This window comes from Bacillus rossius, chromosome 17 (genome assembly GCF_032445375.1).
Source record: "Bacillus rossius redtenbacheri isolate Brsri chromosome 17, Brsri_v3, whole genome shotgun sequence".
NCBI lineage: Eukaryota > Metazoa > Arthropoda > Insecta > Phasmatodea > Bacillidae > Bacillus > Bacillus rossius.
In genome coordinates, this window is record NC_086344.1 from 1950514 (window position 1) to 1974240 (window position 23727).

General features: G+C 35.3%; 2 protein-coding genes across 4 annotated transcripts in view; one reads left to right on the top strand and one right to left on the bottom strand.

Moving 5' to 3' along the window:
• The window catches only part of LOC134540765 (uncharacterized), a 30851-nt gene extending 26924 nt beyond the window's left edge, over positions 1-3927 (top strand). The window contains exon 10 of the mRNA XM_063383678.1: positions 1665-3927. The gene's annotated coding sequence lies outside the window, so the exon portion shown is untranslated. The remainder of the gene's footprint in view (positions 1-1664) is intronic.
• Positions 3928-4290: 363 nt separating this feature from the next.
• Positions 4291-23727, bottom strand: part of LOC134540764 (alpha-tocopherol transfer protein-like) — a 146561-nt gene continuing 127124 nt past the window's right edge. For 2 of the 3 annotated variants that reach the window (XM_063383674.1, XM_063383677.1), the window contains exons 2-8: positions 23512-23691; positions 20878-20972; positions 20174-20327; positions 18230-18423; positions 14264-14374; positions 12892-13042; positions 4291-5222 (exon numbers count right to left, since the gene is read on the bottom strand). In XM_063383674.1, coding sequence (XP_063239744.1) covers positions 5176-5222; positions 12892-13042; positions 14264-14374; positions 18230-18423; positions 20174-20327; positions 20878-20972; positions 23512-23691 — 932 coding nt within the window. In that variant the 3' untranslated portion in view covers positions 4291-5175. Of the gene's footprint in view, positions 5223-12891; positions 13043-13359; positions 13555-14263; positions 14375-18229; positions 18424-20173; positions 20328-20877; positions 20973-23511; positions 23692-23727 lie in introns of those variants that run through there. The other variant, XM_063383675.1, reaches the window with a different exon arrangement.

Below are 23727 nucleotides of genomic sequence, written 5' to 3' on the forward strand. Positions count from 1 at the left end.
TACTTCAAGAAATGGTTTGCATTTATATCACAAAAACTCTTGTCATGTTTTTTGGCTGTCAAAATAGTAACAAATTTGAGAATTTTGAAATGCCAGGTAAATTAATATTTTCATGAAAGAAATTCAAACCATTTCAATCACCCCATGACACGTCAAAAACTTTTTTAACCTTTTTGTCTGCACTATGAGGAAAAGAAGAAGAAAAATTGGTCACATGGTGCTATTAGTCTATGGAGTGAGAGTTTGGTAACCAATTTGTTAGCAAACAAAACTTAACTGTGCGCAGATTAAAACTAGAAGTTGATCTAGTGGCCAGGGAATAATAGCTCGCCAGGAAGAATCGTGAAAAATGCAAAGATGAATTAATTATTGTAAACAAATATGTTAACAAATCAGATAGAAATAATCGTTTGATATGCATAATAATCACTGATGTTTTCCTATCCAGAAGCGTTCATGAGGGAGAAGTAATTTTCATTCTAGAGTCAATATTAACATGGAAATTATTTCACATACCACAGTAACTTTCTGCTATCCAAACTTAGACTGAGACACAATACAAGAAATGTATGAAATAATAAATATTTAACTGAAACAAACCCTGTGGTTTGACGGATAATTAATTTTAACGGTCAATAGGTAATGTAAACATTTTCCCCCCAAAAAAATCATCATATATTAGTACTAATGTAGATCCATTCTCACTTGGAATACTTTCTTTTATTGTTATGGAAAAAATCTTTAAAGCCCATTGTTACATGTAACTTCAAATAACTCACTACAAGAAAACATGACCAAAAAACACGTATGGTTCAAAATATTTTTAAATTCAGATATAGATAGGTCTCGTGTTGTAAGCTTTTACTTGTGGTAAACTAGTGCTTTATGAATGTCCGCTAAGCATGCAAGCGACTATGACAAAAGGCCATCCGTACCAGCTAGTACACCATAAAGTTGGTAAGTAAAGATATTTGTTATAATGTTTAGCAGCTTTTTGAAAGAAATTGGAGCATATATTAATTATGTTCGTGCATAAATATTTCACAGAATTTTTAATCAACAATATTGATGCAGAATAAAACGCATTAAATACTTAATGTTTGTCAACATAGTGTAGGTAATAATTTTATAAAACAAAAAAAATCCAAATTATAATTAGTACAAGTTAACTTGCAACGTTTTTATTGTTCATTATCTTTCTCATGGAATAGCTCCAAAGAAAAGCCAATGTGTAATAGGCTTGAGGAGGAAAGTAGGAAAACAAACAAAAAAATTATATCTATAAGATTTTTGGCTCATAACACTTTTCTATCCTTTAATTTACAAAATTATGGCTTAATTTAAGCGTAGTTAATAATTTTTCCACAAGCATTAAGTGACTTGTAAATAGCTGCCACACATAGTTTCCCCTGCAATGTCATTAGGGTTTATTTGGGAACGTTAACAACTTAATAATTCTGTCAACAGACACTGTCTTGACCTTTCAGCGTTTTTTATAAGTGATCTCTACCTTAGTTTTCAACAATCAATATTAAAAGAAATATAAAATGGCTAAGGCATGAGAACTGTGGGAACCAATATTTCTATTTCCATCCTTCCCTAAAAGAAAAAATAATCATCAGTGTTCCAATTGACTGTTACTTTAAAGAATGTACCTTTTGCAGGACTTCTTTGGCATATCAAAAATCCCACACCTAATCCAAGAGATGCAAGACCCAGTGAAATCAACGTTTTGAAGCAATGGCCGCAATGAAACCGACTGAGCAGGAATGAGACAGCATTTCACAAAAGCAGTTACATTATTTTGTTACTTGTGTGCTTTTTTCCCTGTACTCTAATAGCTGTTAAATTTTTCTATTGTTAACAGTGGCTCCCTTTCTTCAGTATTTGGATTTCCAGAACCTTTTACAATCGATACCCCAAACACACCCTACTACCACAACGTTTTATGAGCTACGGATTTGTTGATCTGTAACATCTTAGCTTTCGGTATGCAACTTTTGCTAAGAGCAATTTCGAGAATGCGACGGAAGTCAAGGAACGGAAATGTGTAACAGCCACGGTGCTGCCATCTGTGGCGGATAGAGTGAACCAAAGTACACAAAGCCAAATGGAAACTTAATAGTGATAACTGTCTAGTAAATTTTCGCAAGATGGCCAGTATTTAAATAATATTTCCTCGTTCAAAAATCATAACCAAAGTTGGGGATTAGCATTTTTTCAAGTCTTTTTCGCTTTTATTGGAGCCGCTTCATTATATAGAGAAAAAAAATTCGGTTTGCAAATCACACATCACTAGCGAGTACTGTAGTCAGTGTTTAAAAATCACAAATAAATTAAATAATTGCGATCAAAGAACACACATTTTCTCCACATGCCCAAAATATTTGAGAGAATATGGTATTTTAACTATGTAAATATTTTTTTAACAAAAAACTTTAAAACCGTTTTTTAAATTTTTAAATTTTTAATTTACTTTAAGAAATATAAAAAAAATGTATTTCCTACTTAGTTAAAATAAGATTGTTACGGATACAAAATAAACAAATAACACATTCACTAGCAGTTTAATAAAAATTACGTTAAACATACATTACAATGCAAGCAGATGCATTGTTTAAACCGAGAGTATGTTATTAAGATATTGTTGCAGTCCTTTCACACCATTAAACTTCACACAAATATTTAACTTCGACAGAGTCATGCATTTAATTGCATCCGTTTGTATGGATTAATCACCGATTTTATAATTACACTTTCGGTAAGGGAATTTTAACCAAATGTTATAATTAATTACACCAAAGAAAAGTTTGGAAACCGGAAAAAATATGTATATATAAAGGTGCCATCATGGGTAATGACATGATAACAGCCCAACAGCGTAAACGTCGGTAGTCTGACTGCTTCGACGGGGCGTAGCGAAGAGGCCGGCGGGAGGGTAGTGATGCAGGTCAGTGATCACCGATTAGCGTCTCTCTGCAACGTCTCCAGAGCCCCGTCTGCGTGAAGTGGCGTTAACTAGGACGCCACTGTTCTCGGAGCTTCGGCTGTCCAGTCGAATGGCTGCGAGACCGTTCCAGAGCGGTTGCCGAGTGGTACTTTAAACGGAGAGGCTGACCTGCGCGGGTAAGAAGCTGAGAAAGATGGCGATCCCTTGGCGAGCGATAGTGAAGGACGAGCGACGGGCCTCGGGTGCGAGGATTGGTGCACCGTTGACTGTGTTGCGCGCGACGGACGAGTGGGGTGTGCGAGGCAATGTTTTTTGGGACAGAGATGAGCAGGTGAGAGACGAGCCAAAGTCGAGCTTAGCTCCCGTGCGGAGAGTGAACTGTGGACTTAGTGAAAGAGTGATTTATTTGTGGACAGACATTTAAATTGTTCAAATTTAATTAAAAGTGTGAATATTAGCTAAGAAATAAAATTATAGTCGAGAAATTGGACTATCCTTTCCAGATCTGTTTTCTCACTCGTAACATTACAATGTCTGACGGATTTAAAAAGGAACTATGCAAATCACCTTTGCCACTAAAGAAGCTTTATAGTTTCGTTCGTTTTTTTTGAGAACCGAACATTCCACAATTGAATTAAATCTTTAATAATATTTCAGTACAGTAACAACATGCTATCCTGCTGTAAGTTTTTGTAATGCTTGCATTGTGTTTAAGTTTCAAAAATTACTTCACAATCCTATGTTACACACAAAAAGTTGGGTATTTCGTTTTATTTTGTTTTCATAATATCTTCGGGGTATTCAATGTATTTCATCAGAATGGCTACCTTAAATTTTATGTTTCATCCCAAATATTGCCACCAGATATTTTATTAAATGTTTTCTAATAGCCGCAAAAATTATACGCTGGTATTAGTTGTAATGAATAACTGGTTTATTGTAAAGAAATAAAAATATTTAAATAAAACTTTAAGCATTTTGGCATTGTTTCATTGAACAAATTTATAAAACTACAGCGGAACTTGCCGCTGTAGTAAAATTATTTCATTATAAGTCATAACATCATTACTACCTTAAATTTTTGGACGCTGAATGAAATTTTTTTCTTTAAGGAAGGTTGTCATTCAACAAATATAATTTTTTTTTGTTAACTAAACGTTTTCTCAAACAATTTATATAGTTTTGTAACTCACCTAATCAGTGCCAATGATTTTTAGCAGCACTAGCATACTTTGTATCATTTATGTTTGCAGACTTGTAAGGCATTTCAGTTATTCGTTTAACATTCTAATTGGACATTCTTTACAAATGAATAAAAAAGTTGATATAGACAAGACAACTTTCAGAAATAACAATTTTATTAAAACACCAGTATAATCCATATTTTATAATAAGATATAAGTAATATTACGCAAAAGATAACAAAACTATATTGCTTAGTACCAATAGGCCATCAAAGTCTAAAAAAAGTTCACTTAGTAGGAAATATATAAAATATAAACTTTTGTACAAGTTTCCTATTTACACATTAGCACAATACAAAAAGTAACAAATAATGTTACAACTTCACGTTACTGTTTTATAAGTAACAGATTTATCAGGCAAGAGTAATTAAAATAAGCCCACAAAATGATATATTTGAACTAAGACTACACTTCCATTCATAAAATATTTATAAATCTTCTTTTTCAGGATTATCTTAAAGAATTTTAAACTCAAAGTAATTCTCAGTCTTTAAAATTTTGTGCTGTGTTAATTGTTACAGAATATAAACTTCATAATTTTTTAATGTTTGGATAAAAAGAATACTATTTATTATTTTTAAATTAATTGCAAAAGAACTAAACAGTTTATAGGTATTAGGAAGGGTCCAAGATTCATGCTAACAGACTAAATGCATTGCACAACTTTTGTTTCGGTACAGAAAACAGCAAATTGTTAAAATATATATATATATATATATATATATATATATTATCACCTGTGCGTAAAAATAGTTTAGTCGCCATCCTAGCTACTCCCACAGTCAATAAAATATTTAACTGTTAAATGCCAAGCTCACAGCTTCATAGGACTGTCTTTGAAGTGTAGGAACGTCTCAGTTGTAACAGCCTCCTAGCAGCTCAGATTACATTTCTGTCTTCTTTTTTTTATTTGTCACACATGTTCTTTGACACACACCTGAGTGACATGACGATATGTAAAGAGCTGTTCTGTCCGTGACATTACTTCTTCGATTCCTTGTCCTTGTCGTACCCGTACGAGTTGATGGCTGTAAAAAAAATTAAAAACACATCTCAAAATTTATTTGATTGAAAATTCAGGTATATACTAAATTCCCATGCCCAGGTTTTGTTCTGGTATCAGTAATGTGTTGTGCCGACCCAGACCTCACCAGATATCTTTGGTCTGAACTGTATGTGCATTGAACACTCGAATAATATTTTCTAAGCACCAAGAAGAATTTAAGTGCCACAGGTCAAGTCTGTTCATTCCGACGATGGTCTTGTAAAAAAATTAACGCCGTCGTGAATAAATTTAGCTGATTTATATATCTCTTTATCAAACAATGAATACGGCCGCCATTTTAGGACACAGCTGCATTTACACTATGGAAACTAAAAACTCGCAGACAAACAAAACTTCTCACAAAAATCGCTTCATCACGTGGGCACGATGATATACTCAAAGTTCATTAGCGAATTTCACGCTCTCTCTTACGATGCGCGGTTAAAAAGGGCCGATAGGCCTTTTATCTGCTTGGAGTGGCCACTAGTTGGCCAAAATGGATCTAACTTGGACCTATGCTGCCACCTGTGGTCGAAAATTCCAATTTTAAAAAAAATTTGGTTGTCTGTAAAGTTGTTTTACGGACGATAGTTTAACGTGACAACGTCATAACAAAACATTGATGATATTATTGCATACTTTTTTGAATAAAATTGAATCATTTTTATTGAATTTTCACTATTTTGTATGGATATAAAGAAGGAGTGAAATCAAATCTACAATTTAATTGATAAATTTACTTTTATTTGCACTCATTAATTCAAATATGTTTATTACTTTAACGAACAGATTATTTTAATTATAACTTTTATACATGTTTGCTATTTAACTTCTTCCTATCTGTGTTATTCTGTTCAGGATAGGACGATGATAGGAAAAGTAGGAAACGAATGGGAGTGTTTCAAGTTTAATGTGCCTCGAAAAAGTCAAATCGATGGTTGTTCCAATCGAGTGTAAGAGAGATAGATGCGGCGCAAGCGTACATTGAGCGTAACGGGACACAGCGTAACGAGACAAAGTGCGTAACGGGACAATGAGTCATCCTTTTTCGTGCGTGCAGCCGGCGTTCATCGGTTTATTAGACGTTGTCACGTCAAAAAATTGGTTGTCTGTAAAGTCGATTTACGGGCGATAGTTTAACGTGGCAACGTCATAACAAAACATTGATGAAATTATTGCATACTTTTATGAATAAAATTGAATAATTTTTATTGACTTATCACTATTTTGTATGGATACAATGAAGGAATGAAATGAAATCTACAATTTAATTGATAAATTTACTTTTATTTGCACTCATTAATTCAAATATGTTTTTTTTTTACTTTAACGAACATATTATTTTAACTATTACTTTTATACGTTTGCTATTTAACTTCTTCCAATCTGTAATTCTTTTAAGGATAGGACAATGATAGGAAAAGTAGGAAACGAATGGGAGTGTTTCAAGTTTAATGTGCCTCGAAAAAGTCAAATCGATGGTTATTCCAATCGAGTGGAAGAGAGATAGATGCGGCGCAAGCGTACAATGAGCGTAACGGGACACAGCGTAACGGGACAATGTGCGTTATGGGACACCTTTTTGTGCGTGCAGCTGGCGTTCATCGATTTATTAGACGTTGTCACGTCAAAAACCATGTAAAATATATAGGCATGAAATGAATACTGAGAGCAAATAAATTACTGGGGAAAAAAGCATTCCCACGAACAATTACTCAATAAACGAAGTGAGAACCAATAAACTAGTTAAACGGCTATTTTCTGAATAAAACAATCAAATATCAAAATTACTTTTAAGAATACTAAGAGTGATGAAATACAGGTATGCAAAATAGGTAACTACGATCTTGGACCCTCTTATCAGACGACTCTACTGCATTACTTATAAACGTGAAGGCAAAAAATTCCCCTGCGAAACCGTGAAGGGGGGGGGGGGGGTTCAGCAAAGCTACAGTTTGATTGAAAAAATAAGTGTGTGTAAATGATTACTAGACAAATGGTTAGAACATTTTAGATGGTTATGTATGACACAATACGTATGACTTAAAGTTAACTTTAAAGTTATAGATATATTTTAAACTGTATACTATATTTAGCTTACAATACCGCATAACTTTTAAAATCAGCACGTTTACTATACGAAATAAATTTTTGTGTTTTATTAAATTATTTTTTTCCTACTTTTAAGTAAATTTTTTGCTCGGTTCTTATCGCTCAGTTGTCTTTAAAAGGCGTGGTAGTATTTATGGTAATAGATTTTTTTTAATTTGGATGCTTTGTTAACATGTGTGGTAACATTAAATAAATCCTTTTCAAAAAAATAAATTAATAAAGTGCTTGAGATATATAACAGTAATACAGCTTTTAGTTTAAAAATAATTATAAACTAAAATTTAACCCGTCTATTAAAAGGATAATAAATTTCACCAATATTTGTTTACCATTGTTTTGTGTTTATTTCTAATGTATTTATACGTAGTTAGAACCACAAAATATTTTAAGACAATACTTTTTGATCTATGAATAAAAACATTTGAGGTGTCTTTCAAAACACAAAACAAGAAGGGATAATTTTAGTTACTTACTTAGTTAGCATTAGTAAAGGACTACTAGTCATTGATTATCTGCTTTGTAACCAGAATGCAGGTACAATAACTGTAACTATGACTATGGTAACTATAACTAAGTTTGTTTAAATTATATGCTGTTAGCCATAGGAATTTTTGTCTTTTGCCAAATATCATCGGCAACGGTGTTTATAAATATTTGAAATTTCTCTGGAAAAGTTATCACAAAATCCTACTCTCCGTACGTCTTACCACAAAACTGTGATTCAAAATTTTTGTCAAAATTGTGAATTTTTCATAGGTAGTAAGTAAAAAAAAGTAATTTTATTCGATTCACGTAGTACAATCTAGCTAACTTTAACACCTGTAATCAATCTCTGTCCATAACCGAACAAATTTTTAATTTGGAGTTGCTCGCTATAACTAAATACATTTTATAAAAAATTTTTAACATTAATATGACTGTTAGAATACACTTGGAAGGAATTTTAAAAGCTTCGGTTGACCATAAAAGTATACATAAAACTAAGCCAATAAGAATTAATTTTAAATAAAGGGGTGCACCACAAATATTGACGGTTAAGTTAAACACATAACAACATTATAAATACATTCTGGAAGGATTTCCTGATGCATTTTAGGGATAAATCATGCGATCATGTAATTAAGAAAGGAACGCTTTAGAAGAAACATCTCACAGAAATGACTCCGGTGGCGTCCACTGACCAAACATTTCAGAGTCCACTTGCACAGCTGTGTGTCAGTAAAACTTAAGTGTAGTCTTTGTCGTGAAACTTATCTCAAATGTTAAAGTTCCCAAAAGTATTACTAGAGGTACCAACTTCCTTAATATCATTTGCAAAGCCCTGATGTTTAGCAAAAACTGAAAATCCACGTAAGTCGCCATCCTAGCTACTCCCACAGTCAATAAAATATTTAACTGTTAAATGCTAAGCTCACAGCTTCATAGCAAATGTCTTTGAAGTGTAGATACGTCTCTGTTGTAACAGCCTCCTTGCAGCTCAGATAATATTTCTGTCTTAATTTTTTAATGCAATTACTTTTGACGGAACAAAATTGTCAAACGGACACGTAGACCACTGAGACAGAATTTAATCCAAAGGAGATTCCATTTTAAAACAATGCCAATTTAGTTGATACGAAAAAAGAGAGTTTAATAAAAGTTATGGGTCTTGGTTTTGCGAACTCGATCGAGGTACAATACAACGTTTTTTTTGACGTGACAACGTCTAATAAATCGATGAAGGCCGGCTGCACGCACGAAAAAGTGTCCCGTAACGCACATAGTCCCACTACGGACGTCCCACTACGGATGTGTCCTGTTGTGCACTTTGTACGCATGCGTGGCATCTCTCTTCCACTCGATTGGAACAACAATCGAATTGACTTTTCAATCATATTTTCGTCGTTTGAATTATTAATATTATGTAATTTAATGATTGTCCACCGATTTGTAGCCGACAATATATTTTTAATTTCCCGCCTAGCACTATAAGAAATAAATATGGCGGACTACATACGTTTTTAAAAGTCCCATAACAAAAAACAAAATTGTTTTTAATATATATATAACATCTGAAACAACACTTCAATATGGCCTCATGGCCGTGTGGTTAGCATCGCTGGCTGCCAAACCACAGGTTGACGGTTCGAATCACGGATCCTGCAACATTTTATTTGTACTTGTAAAAATAAATACGGCACGCGCGACACTTCAAAAGTAATAAATATATTTAAATGAATGAATGCAAATAAAAGTAAATTTATTAATTAAATTGTACATTTCATTTCACTCCTTCTTTGTATCCATACAAAATAGTGATGATTCAATTGTATTCATAAAAGTATGCAGAGGTAGATTTTATCATACAAAAGATAGAAAATTTTAAAAAAAAATTTCTTCCTCACAGAATATAATATTTTATAAGGCCTAAATGGTTTGGTTGCAAAAACCTATTTCGGCTCAGTCTCAGGCCGAATATGATATTTTATTTTCTTCTGGATCAATCATTTCATCAATGTTTTGTTATGACACGTTTTCACGTTAAACTATCGTCCGTAAACCGACTTTACAGAAAACCAATTTTTTTTTTCAGCAGAAAAGCTGCAGTGGTTTACTGGCATGTACTCCCATTAAGGGCTGAATTCACTAACACGAGCTCCCCAGACTCATAGGGAAATGAATACGCTGAGAAGCTACAGCGAGAGGCTGAGGCAACCCATCGCAGCATCACTGCCACCATCCACCCTCCCATTAATCATTCGGCTAACCTTGTAGTTCACTCAAAGTAATACCCATCCTACGACAACCGCAGACAACCAGAGAGACGGAAAGCCTTCTTTACACAGACGAGAGAGCCAAACGCCCGATCGTGCATCTTCGGTTTTTGTTTTGTTCATTGTAAATAAATATGGCGGTGTTGATAAAAGGATACTAATGGTCAATTAGGTTAGGTTAGGTTAGCTACATTATAAATACTTTAAAACAATGTGGACGGTTGATTTGGTTAGAATAGCTACATTAAAGATATCGAAAAAAAAAGCGTGAACTTCGGGGAACTTCGGGTTTTGGCTCTCTCGTCTGTGAATAGAAGGCTTCCCCAGAGAGACAGAGATCTGGCCGAAGTGCACAGAGCTGACCAGACTAGCACCAGAGATGTTTCGCAGCTCATCACGTCCGCCCTCCAATGTGGTGGGGGACCCTTCCAGAAGTTATTTGAGCGTGTCTAATGTCGGACGCATTTCTAACAGAACTGTCAGAATTGTGTCTCATGGAGAACGTATTTCTAACAGAACTGTCACCACCATGTCTAAGGAGGGTTAACATGTTTCTAACAGAACACTCAGAACTGTATCTAATGGCAGATTCGTTTCTAAAAGAACTATCAGAATTGTGTCTCACGGAGAACGTATTTCTAACAGAACTGTCACCACCATGTCTGAGGAGGGTGAACATGTTTCCAACAGAACACTCAGAACCGTATCTAATGGCAGACTCGTTTCTAACAGAACTATCAGAACCATGACCCATGGTGGACGCTCTGTGTTGTCATCTACGTGTCTTTGATATTTAACTATAGAAGATTTTAAAATTTTTTAGTCAAATTAAAAGCTAAAATAAAAGTTTTGTATTACAAAGCAGAAAGTTTTCTACACAAACGCTTGTGTTAATATTTACGACGTATAGTTTTGACAGATAAGCCTATTATGACAAATAGTATGAGAAATGTTGTGTCGGGCATCAAGACAAAAAATCCAGCTATATATTAAATAATCTGTCTGTGCAATGAAGTATATTTAAAAAACGTAAATGTTCAAAATACTTTTCTGGGATGGCCACAGTTGTTTTCATGCACCCATCACAAACCAGAATCAATAATAATCTGCAAAAGGCAGCTTGGCTCAAAACACGTGCAACCCAGTCCAAAGAAAATTATACTGTCACATTCTAATATATATGTCTGCGAGACATAATTTGCATTCATTTTATTATCATCGTTCTTTTTCTCGATATGCTTCGTTTCAATGATGTTCTTGTTTATGACTCGCACCCAAATTATTTTCCAACATACTATCTCTTTCTGGAAATAATTCAATCAGGATTTTCTAGTAATCAAACACAAATGAATTTATAAATGTGCGTACTAACATAAACATATAACACAAACCAATGTCATTTGTAATAGTTCCACCATCATTTTGAGTAGTTAAACGTTGTCTACTACAAGGTGAAAATTTTCATACATTACTGTAAAATAGAGTGAAAGATATTTAATCTGACACATTCGTGAACACGGCCATGCATGATTATCAAAGTTGGTAAAGTTTTAATGGGAATGCCCAAAAAATAATAATATTTAGTACAATGGTATTTAAAACTATTTAAATAATAGTGGAAATGTACAAATGAAATGTGAAATAAAAATTTAAATCACTAGAACACAGCAAAAAATTTAATAAAATGAAAACCCACAATTACGACAAACGCTGACAGAACTATAAACGAAGACAGCGCAGTAATACAACCGGAAAATTACTCTGAACAAGAGAAGCTCTATGGGTGTGGGACTACACAATGTGCCAAACCTAAAAAACCGAAGTGAAAACCTTCAAACTGTAGCTTTATTACACGTGCTTAAAAGCACAATAACTATAATAGGTTGTAATGATTTCTTCGCTGCTGCGAAATATCAGCGAGGCGTGTGCGTCACCCCCCACCCCTTTTTCCCTACTTTCCTTTTAGATTCGTCACAATCCCCACTCCATGCACAAAGTATAAGATTATCACAACACTATCTTAAATATCTGTACTTATTCTTTTTTGCAATTATTTATTACTTCTGAGGTTTCTGAATTGTACAATCGCTATGTGTAAATGCTTACGTACATGTACATTTCATACAACTTACTGGGATACGAAATAAAAATATTTTTTACTAATGCCAGTAATACTGAAAATATTATTTGTTCTTTTTGAAATTACCTAAACAGTCCTAGTTGAAATGGTTTACGGTTGCGAAATGTTTCATTTTTTTTAACACACCATAACGAGCTCTTTCTCTATTCCAGTATAGTGAACATGTTGATAGAAGAACGCTTGTTAACATACATTGTAAATTTAAACTTGTGTACATGGCTGGAATTTAAGGTTGTTAGGTGGAGTTGGATCATTAAGGATTCAAACCAAGCACACTTTAAAGGCGACAAAAATCAAATGTTTTTAATCAAAGACAAAGGATAGGTAAATTTAAATCATACGATAAATTCAAAGCTTTCGACGTCATTGCCTAGTAAACTACTTTGGCTTTCGTAATCAAGCTGCGTCAAAGTGGTGCTTTGTACACGTGCTCAAATCTACATTTGAGCAGGAATCATAAAACCAGCTGATTTCTCAATCATGATTTTTTTCCACTGCAAATAATAGTGAACGTAGGTACAATCCACCACTTCAATGCAGCTCAGCTTTGACAGCCAAGATAATTTATTTAATGGTTGGGTAACTAACTGGAGGTTTGTGTAGTAGATAGAGGCTTCATCCTCCTCCTATAAAAAAAATGAGCTCACCTTCATACTCCTTGTCCAGCATGAGCAGCAGTTCCAGCCACTGAGAGCCGGTGATCTGGGGCACCTCCAGAGTACCACCGTAGCACGAGGGCAGGCACTTGGGGCTCAGGTGGCTGTGCAGCGAGTCCCGGTCTGACCCGTGGAAGATTATCTGCGAGAAAAACGAGACCCAATGGTTACACACACATCACATATTGCCTTGCGTACAAAAGACAAACTGCAAGTTTGTGATTTGGGGCATCTCCAGTGTCATTGTAGCAAGAGGGCAGGCACTTGAGGCTTAGGTGGCTGTGCAGCAAGTCTCGGTCTAACCCGTGAAAGATTATCTGCGAGAAAAACGAGACCCAACGGTTACACTCACATCACATATTGCCTTGTGTAAAAAAGACAAACTGCAAGTTGGTAATTTGGGGCATCTCTAGAGTACCACCGTAGCAAGAGGGCAGGCACTTGGGGCTCAGGTGGCTGTGCAGCGAGTCCCGATTATCTGCGAGAAAAACGAGACCCAACGGATACACACACATCACATACTGTCTTGCGTACAAAGACAAGTTGCGAGCCGGTGATTTGGGGCATCTCCAGAGTGTCACCGTAGCAAGAGGGCAGGCACTTGGGACTCAGGTGGCTGTGCAGCGAGTCCCGGTCTGACACGTGGAAGATTATCTGCGAGAAAAACGAGACCCAACGGTTACACACACATCACATATTGCCTTGCGTACAAAAGACAAACTGCAAGTTGGTGATTTGGGGCATCTCCAGTGTCATCGTAGCAAGAGGGCAGGCACTTGGGGCTCAGGTGGCTGTGCAGTGAGTCCTGGTCCGACCTGTGTAAGATTATCTGAGAAGCAAGAGACAACAGTCACACACATGTCAGTTCCTGGTCTGATTATCTGCCAGGAAAATGAGACAGAGCAGTTACACACACACACACCACATACTGGCTTGCATGCCCCAAGATTCACACTGTGAGCTGGTGATCTGGAGAACCTCCAGAGTGTCACCGTAGCAAGAGGTCAAGCACTTGGGGCTTGGATGGCTGTGCGCGAGTCCTAGTCCAACCAGTGAAGGATTATCTGAGAAGCAAGAGACAGCAGTCACACACACATCAATTCATAGATTCTTATGAACCTTTCTTCATTCTTTTTATAACTATCCCTTATGTATTTTCTTTTCTTTATTAATTAATTTTTACTCTAGCAAAGACAATGTAATAAATACAAAAAATTGTAAATAATATGTATAAAATTAATTTCTGTGTGTGTTCCAGTTATTAGTTTAGAAAATATTTCTGGCCCTCAAAACAGGTGGAGTTGGCCATCGCTGCATAAGGCTAATGGGTCCTTTAAGGATGTATCTGTTCATTTCCACGCACCCTGTTCCGAAGCTTCTCTCGCAGGAACGGTTTGAAGAGGGCGAACACCATGTTGAAGATGTAAGGCTGGTTCACCACGTGGATGTTCTTAATTCTCAAGGGCACTGCATCCTGCAAGCACACAGTGCACACCGTCACAAGACATAAACATTTCATAAAACAATATCTCAAGAGATCTTTAGAATTTTTGCTTCCAAATTTGTTGTTATTCTTCCTGGAAAACTAAAAACTAAAAATTATTTTCAAATAAAACAAATATGTTAATAATTGCTTAGATAATTTAACTGATGAATAGATGGCTTTAGTATTTAAGTAAGTTTTATATATTGATATAACTTTGTACTTGTAATTTACTTTAAATACTAATTTTTCTTGAATTATATTTTAATTTATTCATGTAACAATGTTATAATTTATATGTTTTTGGTCAATACATTATATTGAATTTTAACAAATTGCTCTTTTTAACTTTCATCCTTATAAAACTAATGTAAGGTTTTTTTTTAGGCTATATTTCATATATTTATTTCTCAGTTATTATACATTTATAAATATTATATTTGTCCAAATACCGCATGTAATTTGAAGTGACTAGATGCACTCACATACAAGCTTGCTTTCGTGAGTGCTAATTTCTCTGGTTAATTAAGTGAATATTGTTAACAAAGTGTAAAAAAAATTAGGAAATTATTATTATTATTATTATTATTATTATTATTATTATTATTATTATTATTATTATTATCTCACATCCCCCCAAGGGCGGATTTACTTTGATTGAACCCTTCTAAACGGAATCCGCCAAGCCAGGGGTGTACTTTTGTTAGTGATGCGGCATGGTAAGGTCGACGCTTGCTGGTGCTTCTAGCGCGGTATCGCCTCTAAGCGCAAGGCTGTGGAGCAAACGCGCAGTCTTATCGTCGTGCATAGGGAAACTATAAAATCGGAGCAGTAACAACTTTTATAGCAGGGAACTGAAGATGAAGTTTTTATGCAAGTCCCTTGAGTGATTTTAAGAATCGGTGACGGATGTTTCATGTCAGAAAATTTTTCTGAAAACACGCATTTTAGCCATTCTAACTTTTCTGAAAATACAGTTTGAAATCGAAATCTGGAAACAGGACTACTCATCTGCTCTCAGTTAGTGAATAGACACACTCGAATATCTTAAGAAGTTTTAAGATTTTGTGGGGTTTTTTTTCTAAAGATCTGCAAACTGTATGTGTGTGTGTTCATGTAGGCAGGCCCTTAATGATCATGCTAGCTGGGTTTACTTCTGCTAACTACGAAGTAAAACTTTGTTTACAAAAATACGTTAATTAGAATGTTCTCTGGCCATTCCATCTTGAAATTAGGATTTCTTAGAAGATATTTTACATTTAACTCGTCACTGCCATCTTTAAACGCCAAGAAATTTACCAAATGTGAATTAGGATTTATATCTTTTAAAAAATATATCACTGCCAAATAAACCAGTTATGTTACCACAACACAAATGCTACCAATATTTTTGGAAGACCAGCAAACATGGTGCAGAAAATCAGCTGGACAAAGTAGTAACTTTCATGCAGTATCTATGTAGTAATGCATGCATGGCCTCCCATCTTCCATGACATTGACCTTTATGGCACAATATAAGTAAGTGTTGCATTAACCATTAATTGACTACAAGGGAGGGGGGTTTGACCTACGCGTAACGTCACATTGTTTTTTTTTTTTTTTTTACCCTTCAGAACGGTCGCGTAGAGACAGATTCTTTCACGCATTTTTTAAACTTTTTTTTCTCAAAATTTCAAATGGCATGATAGCTTAATTTTTTTTTTTACCTTCACAAAATTGCTTCTGCTTGCTTTACAGGATTAGTGAATATTGTTGTTTTTAACTCCAAAAGTAAAGCTATATATATATATATCAACAGCTGTTATAGTTTTTCTCGTCACTCCAGTAAAGTAGTTAAAACAAAAAACACCGCTATTCGGATGGCTTCGTTATACTTCGGTTGTTAACGTAGACTCCAATCGCCATATTAGAAATCATATAGGTATTGATATTCAAAATACACTGTTTTCTATGTGTGAGATTTTCTCTCATCACAACAGTAATGTTGTGGTACGAAAGACGATTGGTCTGAAAGGTTAATAAAAAAACTAGTGAATTAAAATCTCCCAAGTTGGCAACCCTTTTTGTTTATTTTTTACGGAGGATTCCCGATTGAATTGTTCGTATTTTGTTCTCCCAAGATGGCAACCCTTTTCGTTTATGTGCTCCAAGCACTCGACCGACTGTATGAAAATTGACAACTACGATGTTTCGGCGGAATATAGAAACCCTGAAGATAGCTTGCAGGATCCAGCAGAACCTAATATGGCGTGGTATAACGCTCACGTCCGTGAATCGCAATATTTCTTGCTAGTTATTAAATGCGCGGATGAATCCTGCTGTTCCAGCTTGAGGAGTGCATTAAAATCTGTCTTTCCAGAAACTTTCCTGCCGCCACCCTGCCCAATCCTTCAAACAGAAAACAAGTTCGTGGTACCTAGTCAGATAGACAGAGGATCATGCAAGTTTTCGCCACTTCTTTAGAGGTTGTCTGTTGATCTGTCGCCTCCTCTAGAAGAGTTTAAGCAGATGCCTTACGATTTCTTTTGCCCATCAGTACAATCCGACATAAAGAACCGAGTATGTTCAACCTGTGGGTTTTTTTTTACATCCCACAAGAGTGTGCAAATGCACAATCGTTACATGCATGGCAAGACTGCCCAAGACCTTCGTGAAAGTCGAGTACGGCCACAGCGACTTGCTGCAAGAAGGGCAAATGAGCTTCTTTGCATTGTGCGTCGCTGTGAAACATCGTCTGAGGATGCCGATTGGCTCGACGAAGACGAAGTTGATGCAAGCGGGTTAACAATTCCGGAACCCTTTTCGTCTGCTCTCCGGATGCCAGTAATGAAAGAATCTGAGTGGCTGGCAAACTCATGGACAGAGGAGCAGTAAAACTCCAATATAATTGTTTTTTTTTACAATCTACTTATTTTAATTATGGCTAATTTTATTTTAAATGTTTTTCGTTTTCATTTGATCATATTCTTAAATACGATTATATTTTGACAAATATATTTTATTGCAGTTAGTTTTATGTTTGTAATTGCATTGCCAAAGGTAAAAATAATTATTATAAATAAAATTTGTTATTTAATTTTAATATCTTTATTAGTAAAACGCTAAAATAGGAGAATGCATGAGAAGAATAATGGCAGATAAAGCAAAAAGTGTGTAAGGACAGAGCCAAGTCAGGAAAACGACGGAATTAAATGTACGATTGCTAAATGTATGATTGAGTATTAAAATTTATTAGGACAAAAAAAAACATTAGAAATCTCTTGATTTTAAAAACAAGACATTTCAAAAGTTAATAAATAACATTAACGCGATTAAAACAATAACAAAGGTATTTTAGTGACTTATTCCGGTACGTTACGCCACATAATTGTGACTTTTAGGTAAAAATGGTCACTTGGGGGTACCTAACGTTTTACTAGGGGGGAGAGGGGGTACAGAAAAATGTTACGGCGCATTACATGGAGGGAAGGGGGGTCCAAAAAATATCAAAAAATTGTGTTACGTAATACTTGAACGCTCCCTTGGTCTAAAGTTGGTATAATATATATCCACCCTGTTTTCAGTCGATTGTCCACTAAATATGGACATTGTGCATATTAGGGGGAGCACAGAGGTTCTGCTCCACACTGTGCATCATTACGGGTCTTAAGGGGATGGTTTTAGTCAGCTCACCTGCAGCCAGTCGACTATGCGCTTGGTGTAACATCGGTATAATCTATATCCACCCTGTTTTCAGTCCACTGGCCACTAAATATGAACATTGTGCATAGTAGGGGGAGCACAGAGGTTCTGCTCCACACTGCGCATCATTACGGGTCTTAAGGGGACGGGTTTTCGTCAGCTCACCTGCAGCCAGTCAACTATGCGCTTGGCGAACGGCGGCGTGAACTGCCACACCTGCTGCAGCGACAGGCCGTCCATGTCGAAGATGACGACGGCGCCGCAGATCTGCGACTCGGGCTCGATCATGGCCGCCTCGAGGAACAGGACCGCGCCTTTGAACACCTCGTCCAGGCTCACCTTGTTGTGCTTCCACTTCTCTGCGCAAGCACGACACTCATGAGACAGCGGCACCGTGCATAGCGAGTTCACTTTGTTAAGCTTACAAGACATCTTGTGAACTAAGTTTATATAATGCCAACAAATTTTATGTTGAAGACAAAATCATTCGGCAATGGTTGTTTTCATCACTGAAATCATGATTTCAAGAGAAATTTTACAGATAGTCATGTTTTAAATAAAGCTCTTGACTGACTACGGCAATCCTGCAATTGTGTTTTTGCTTGTTCAGATAAGTGCCTTTTTTTATTGTGTTTCATAGCAATACAGAATAAAATTTTAACTGCTTTACTTACACTTTAGCTTAAAAAATATTAGTTAAATTAATGCCTGAAAATTATTGATGGTTATATAATTTAAGGCTTAAAGTTTAATGTTTTGACGAAATCTAGGACAAGACGGAAATAAGAGAAAAATGTATATAATTATATAACAAATTGATGTTTGCTTATTTGTGGGAGGGAGTCTTAAGTGCTTTATGGTTAATTAAAAAAAATCACTTTTATTAAGTTACAATTGTCCAGATCGACAAAGAATCTGTTTTATCTAAAAAAAAAAAAAAAAAAAAAAAGCTAACATAAGTTATAGCGATTTTCGTAACTAAATCTCAACAAAACCTACAAAACTGACTGTGTTGTATATTACAAGTTTATGCAGTGCACCAGATCTACATAGCAACATCAGCTGTTATTCCCCATCCCATGGGTGAAATACCATTTTGTAACCAAACTGCTCAATTAAAACAAAACATGCTTAGAGGAAATCTCGAAGAACTAAGATAAATACTTGGATTATGCGCGCTTTTTAATAGTTTACGATGAGTAAAAAATCTGACAGTTCGATTAAAGATTTTTTATATTGATTATCAAAAGAAAGTGTGGACTGCATAAAATATTTATCTGTCCATTCGAAGCCTGGGTGTCAAAGATGTTGAAGTATTATTCAACTATAACGTATTATAAAGAAACCATTCTGCAGAATTTGCACGTGGAAGATATAAAAAAAAGCATAGGACACTAAAATTAGATTGGATTCCTCTGGAATATTATCCCAAGATCCACTTTCATCCAATGGTCTGCATTAGTGATGTAATGAATATTTGCATATTTCTTGACATTTGCATTCGCCAAAATTTATGCGAATATTTTACAAACATGAACATCAGAATAAAATATTTATTTTCAAATGTGAAAATAATATTAAATAAGACCAAAAATGTAAATTACTTATTGGCATTTTTGCTAGAAAAGTTTTTTCTTACTTCGTTTTTTAAAAAAATAAGTTTTCTCACTAAGGTAATTTTAAATTATAAATTTCATCAGCCTTCCCTTATCATCATATTATAGATAATCAAGCACTAAAAAACGAAACATTATATATAATTTAAACAAACAAGAGAACATATACATACTTCACACAATTTTATCAGTCTTTACTTTCACATTATTGTGAATTTTAGTAATTTAAATAATCAACTTCTTTCAAAAACAGATATTCCAAAAAATTAAACAATTTATTTTCTTTTTCTTTTTATTATTTAAAATTTTAAAAAGTTAATAATCAAACTGGAATATATAATTATTAAACTTCAAAAGCTTAAAGCTTTGAAGCATTCCATACCATTGAAAACGGAATATTTGGATTCGCATTCGAATTCGGATTCGATTTCGCATTCACATTGTCGAACGCCTTAAAACAGACACTCGTCCCAACGCTAGTCCGCACACTCACTGCCCAGCTCCAGGACCAGAATCCTCCGCCCGAACTGATCTCGCTTAGGCAGCACCGAGATGATGTTGTGCTCGAAGACTTTCTTCTGCGTGCTGGGCTTCAGGTTCTTGTAGACCTCATGGTGCTTCACCTTGAACTGGTAGTAGCGCTTTATCTGCAACAGTCGTCGGTACCGGGACGATTACAGCAAGGCAACCGAAATATAGATTAAGAGGGGCCCAAAAAAATTTGAAACATTACAGGGGTCCTAGTACTATAAACATATTAGTAGCATTTATTTGTTAAACATCAGTGCATTTAAATATCCTCGCATCACATTTATGATTAGGTAAAACTGTAGTTTAGCAAGATATTTTAATTACATTTCATAATGTTTACATTATTTTAATAATTTTTGGGGGATATTTGGTACATTTTAATTTATTTTTGGGCATTTTCTCTTTGCTTTATCATTAGTAATTGTTAAGCTGTTCATAAACTCCTGGTATTTTTAACCACAACATTCCATCGTTGTTGCATTCTACATTTTGTCTCAATTTTTTTCCACTCCTTTAACAGTCCAAAATATGAAAAATTCCACCACAGTAGTAGGGCAGCTGGTGATAAATGATGTTTTCTTTTTGTTACTGGCAAAGCTTTTCATTGGGTTTATTATTTGTAAAGAGTAAATGAAAATCATTACATTGTTAAAACTAATAACTTACCAGATCGTACGCGCTTTCTGGGTAGAACTTACATGGCCTCAGAAACCTTATGAGCCAAGCATCATTGTCTAGAGGTACTTTCAATCGTTCATCCTCTGTAAAAATAAGAATTGATTACTGACAACATAAAGGTGTACAGCAAAAGGCACTAATATAAAAGAACAAGTTTTGTTACATTTATCAAGCATGCAGTATTTTAAGCCTATAATTGCACACAATCTTTAATAATAAATTTTTAAAATAAATTTGTACAAAAATATTGTGAAGTTGTTAAATAAATTAATTTTTATCTAACAATGAACTCAATTTACAACGAACACCAGTAATAAATTTCCCCCTTAAATTTTGCGGTATCACATAGCAAAAATGTTAAGGTGTCCCTTTATTTTTAATATTAACTTGCACTACAATGGTAGAAAATTCCAAATTGTTATTTTGGTAATACAGTTTTAAAGTTTACAAAAAAAACTCTATAATATTTTAGAGCCCCAATCACTAAAATACCACAATATCCCCAAAAAGTAGCTCAACAAACTAGCTACTCTTATTTGCTGAAAGAACTTGAAACATGCCTGAGAAAAACCCATGAAACCATATTAACAGTTTAAAATTCAAATAATTGTATTTGCTTCATCAGCCAATGCATTTACCACCCACTGCTGAATCTGTATAACTTCATATAATATCCATACAAATATTTTATCACCTAAAAGGAAACACCATTATGTAATTTTAACATTAAGTACACTGGATTATTATTAACATTATTATAATAATACATTATTCAAATTGATGATGCGTAAATCAATCAAAAGCTTTAAACCAATTTATTTCTCACTTAACATAAGCTGCGACTCTCAAACTATAACTAGCATCACACTGTAATAAAAATGTTTTTCCAAGAGTCAGATAGTGGCTTTACTTTCAGCAGGCCATCATACGTACCCAGCAAGATATTGACTATCGGTTAAATGTCACTTAAAGCAAGTGTGTCTGAGGTGTGGAGAAAGTACAGAGATACGGGAAATACGAACGATATGCCGTCCTCGTGTTACACCAACCCAGGATCGTTATCTCGAAGTGTCAGCTCGCAGACGTATAACATCAACTGCAAGGGCTCTTAGGAATAACGTCTCCAGAACAACAGGGGTTCGTATCGCAGACCAAATAGTGTGCAATTGAATGCATGAAGTTGGTCTACAGTCAGGATGACTAATGAGACGATTTGCACTGAACCAACAGAACCGAGATTATCAAAGGAACGTGGCTTTTTCTCGTCGAAATTGGATCATTGCAGAGTGGGCTGAAGCCATGTTTACCAACGAGACCAGGATTGGTTCCAGACCTGACACCCGAGTACTAGAATATGCCAAACCTCTGAACGTCAGCAATAAAGGCATGTCCAGAGGTCCTACCATACTCTGGTGGAAGGGTTATGTTCTGGGCAGGAATAAAGCTGAGATGGCGGACCCTTATTATTTTCATCCAGGATGCATTTTATAGTCCATGATACATTCAAGAGGTGTTACAATCGTTTGTGGGGCATTTCCGAAATGTATTCGATGATCATTTCATCCTAGCAGATGAAAATGCAAAACCTCGCCGTCTTGGAACAGGTTTACGGAATTTACAAAAACACAACATCACTATAATGGATTGGCCTGCACGAATGTAACTGAGCATACATAAGGGATGCTAAAAATGGCGATTTTAGACAGTCAAATCCCACCGGACAATCTTCAGGAACTTACTGAAGCTGCACCATAGCGGAAACGTTAGTCCCAAGACAAACTTTATGATCTCATTCGAGTCATGCAGCACAGGATGGAAGAACTCATCCATATGTGGAGCGGCCATACCCATGACTAAAGACTGTACGATGAAGAGAGTTTTGAGTTTTGTTTTCTGGACTAAATCTCAGAAGATGTATTTGGTTTTTCTTTTTCGGTATATAATTATCGAAATGTTTGGTTAAGAGGAAAATATTCTTATTTCGTTAAATATTTATTGCAATATCACCAAATGGTAGGAATCCAATATGTCCATATCCATTTTATTCCTAACATTTTGTGAGCAGTCAATTTTTGCCTTCACCACATTAATAATTAATTTTGGCTTAGAGAAACAGATAAAAAAATTTGTAAGTTGGGGAATATTTTTCACAAAACTATGATTTCAGACAAGGTAGGGTAGATAAATTCTTCTTTATTGTGGCTTTCAATTGCAACTTTAACCACAGCCGAATATTCGAAAAGTATTTCTTTATTCGGAATGCAATCAAGTATTCGAAATGTAATCGAACATTTGGGAAGTGAATGAAAAGCAATAAAGTAATTGATCATTCAGAAATTAATCGATTATTTGGAAATAAATCGAACATTCTGAAAGTAATCGAATTTTGGGAAAATAATCAAGTATTGGGAGAGTAATCGAATGTTTATAAACTGATCGAAAATTCGAAAAAAAAATCGAATTTTCCGAAAGTAATCGAATTCTCGTAAACTAATCGAACATTCGGAAAGTAATCGAATATTCGTGCAGTAATCGAAAACTCGCAAAACTGTATTATATTCAGAAAAAAATCGATTATTTTTAACAATGGTCACATATTGGAAGAAGAAGGAGCGCACTGACCTTGCAGCAGGTCCCTGAGCGCCTGCACCGACTCGCGCGCCAGGTCGGGCGTCTCGCGCAGCTCCTCGCGCGCCTTCTCCAGCAGCTCGCTGCTCGGGTCGTCCAGCTCGATGGTGAGGTCGAAGTCGCCGAGCCGCACGAACGGCTTCTCCGTCATGTCGGTCAGCAGCTGCTTCATCTCTGCAACACGTCGACCGTCATCAGCTCCCCCCTTCC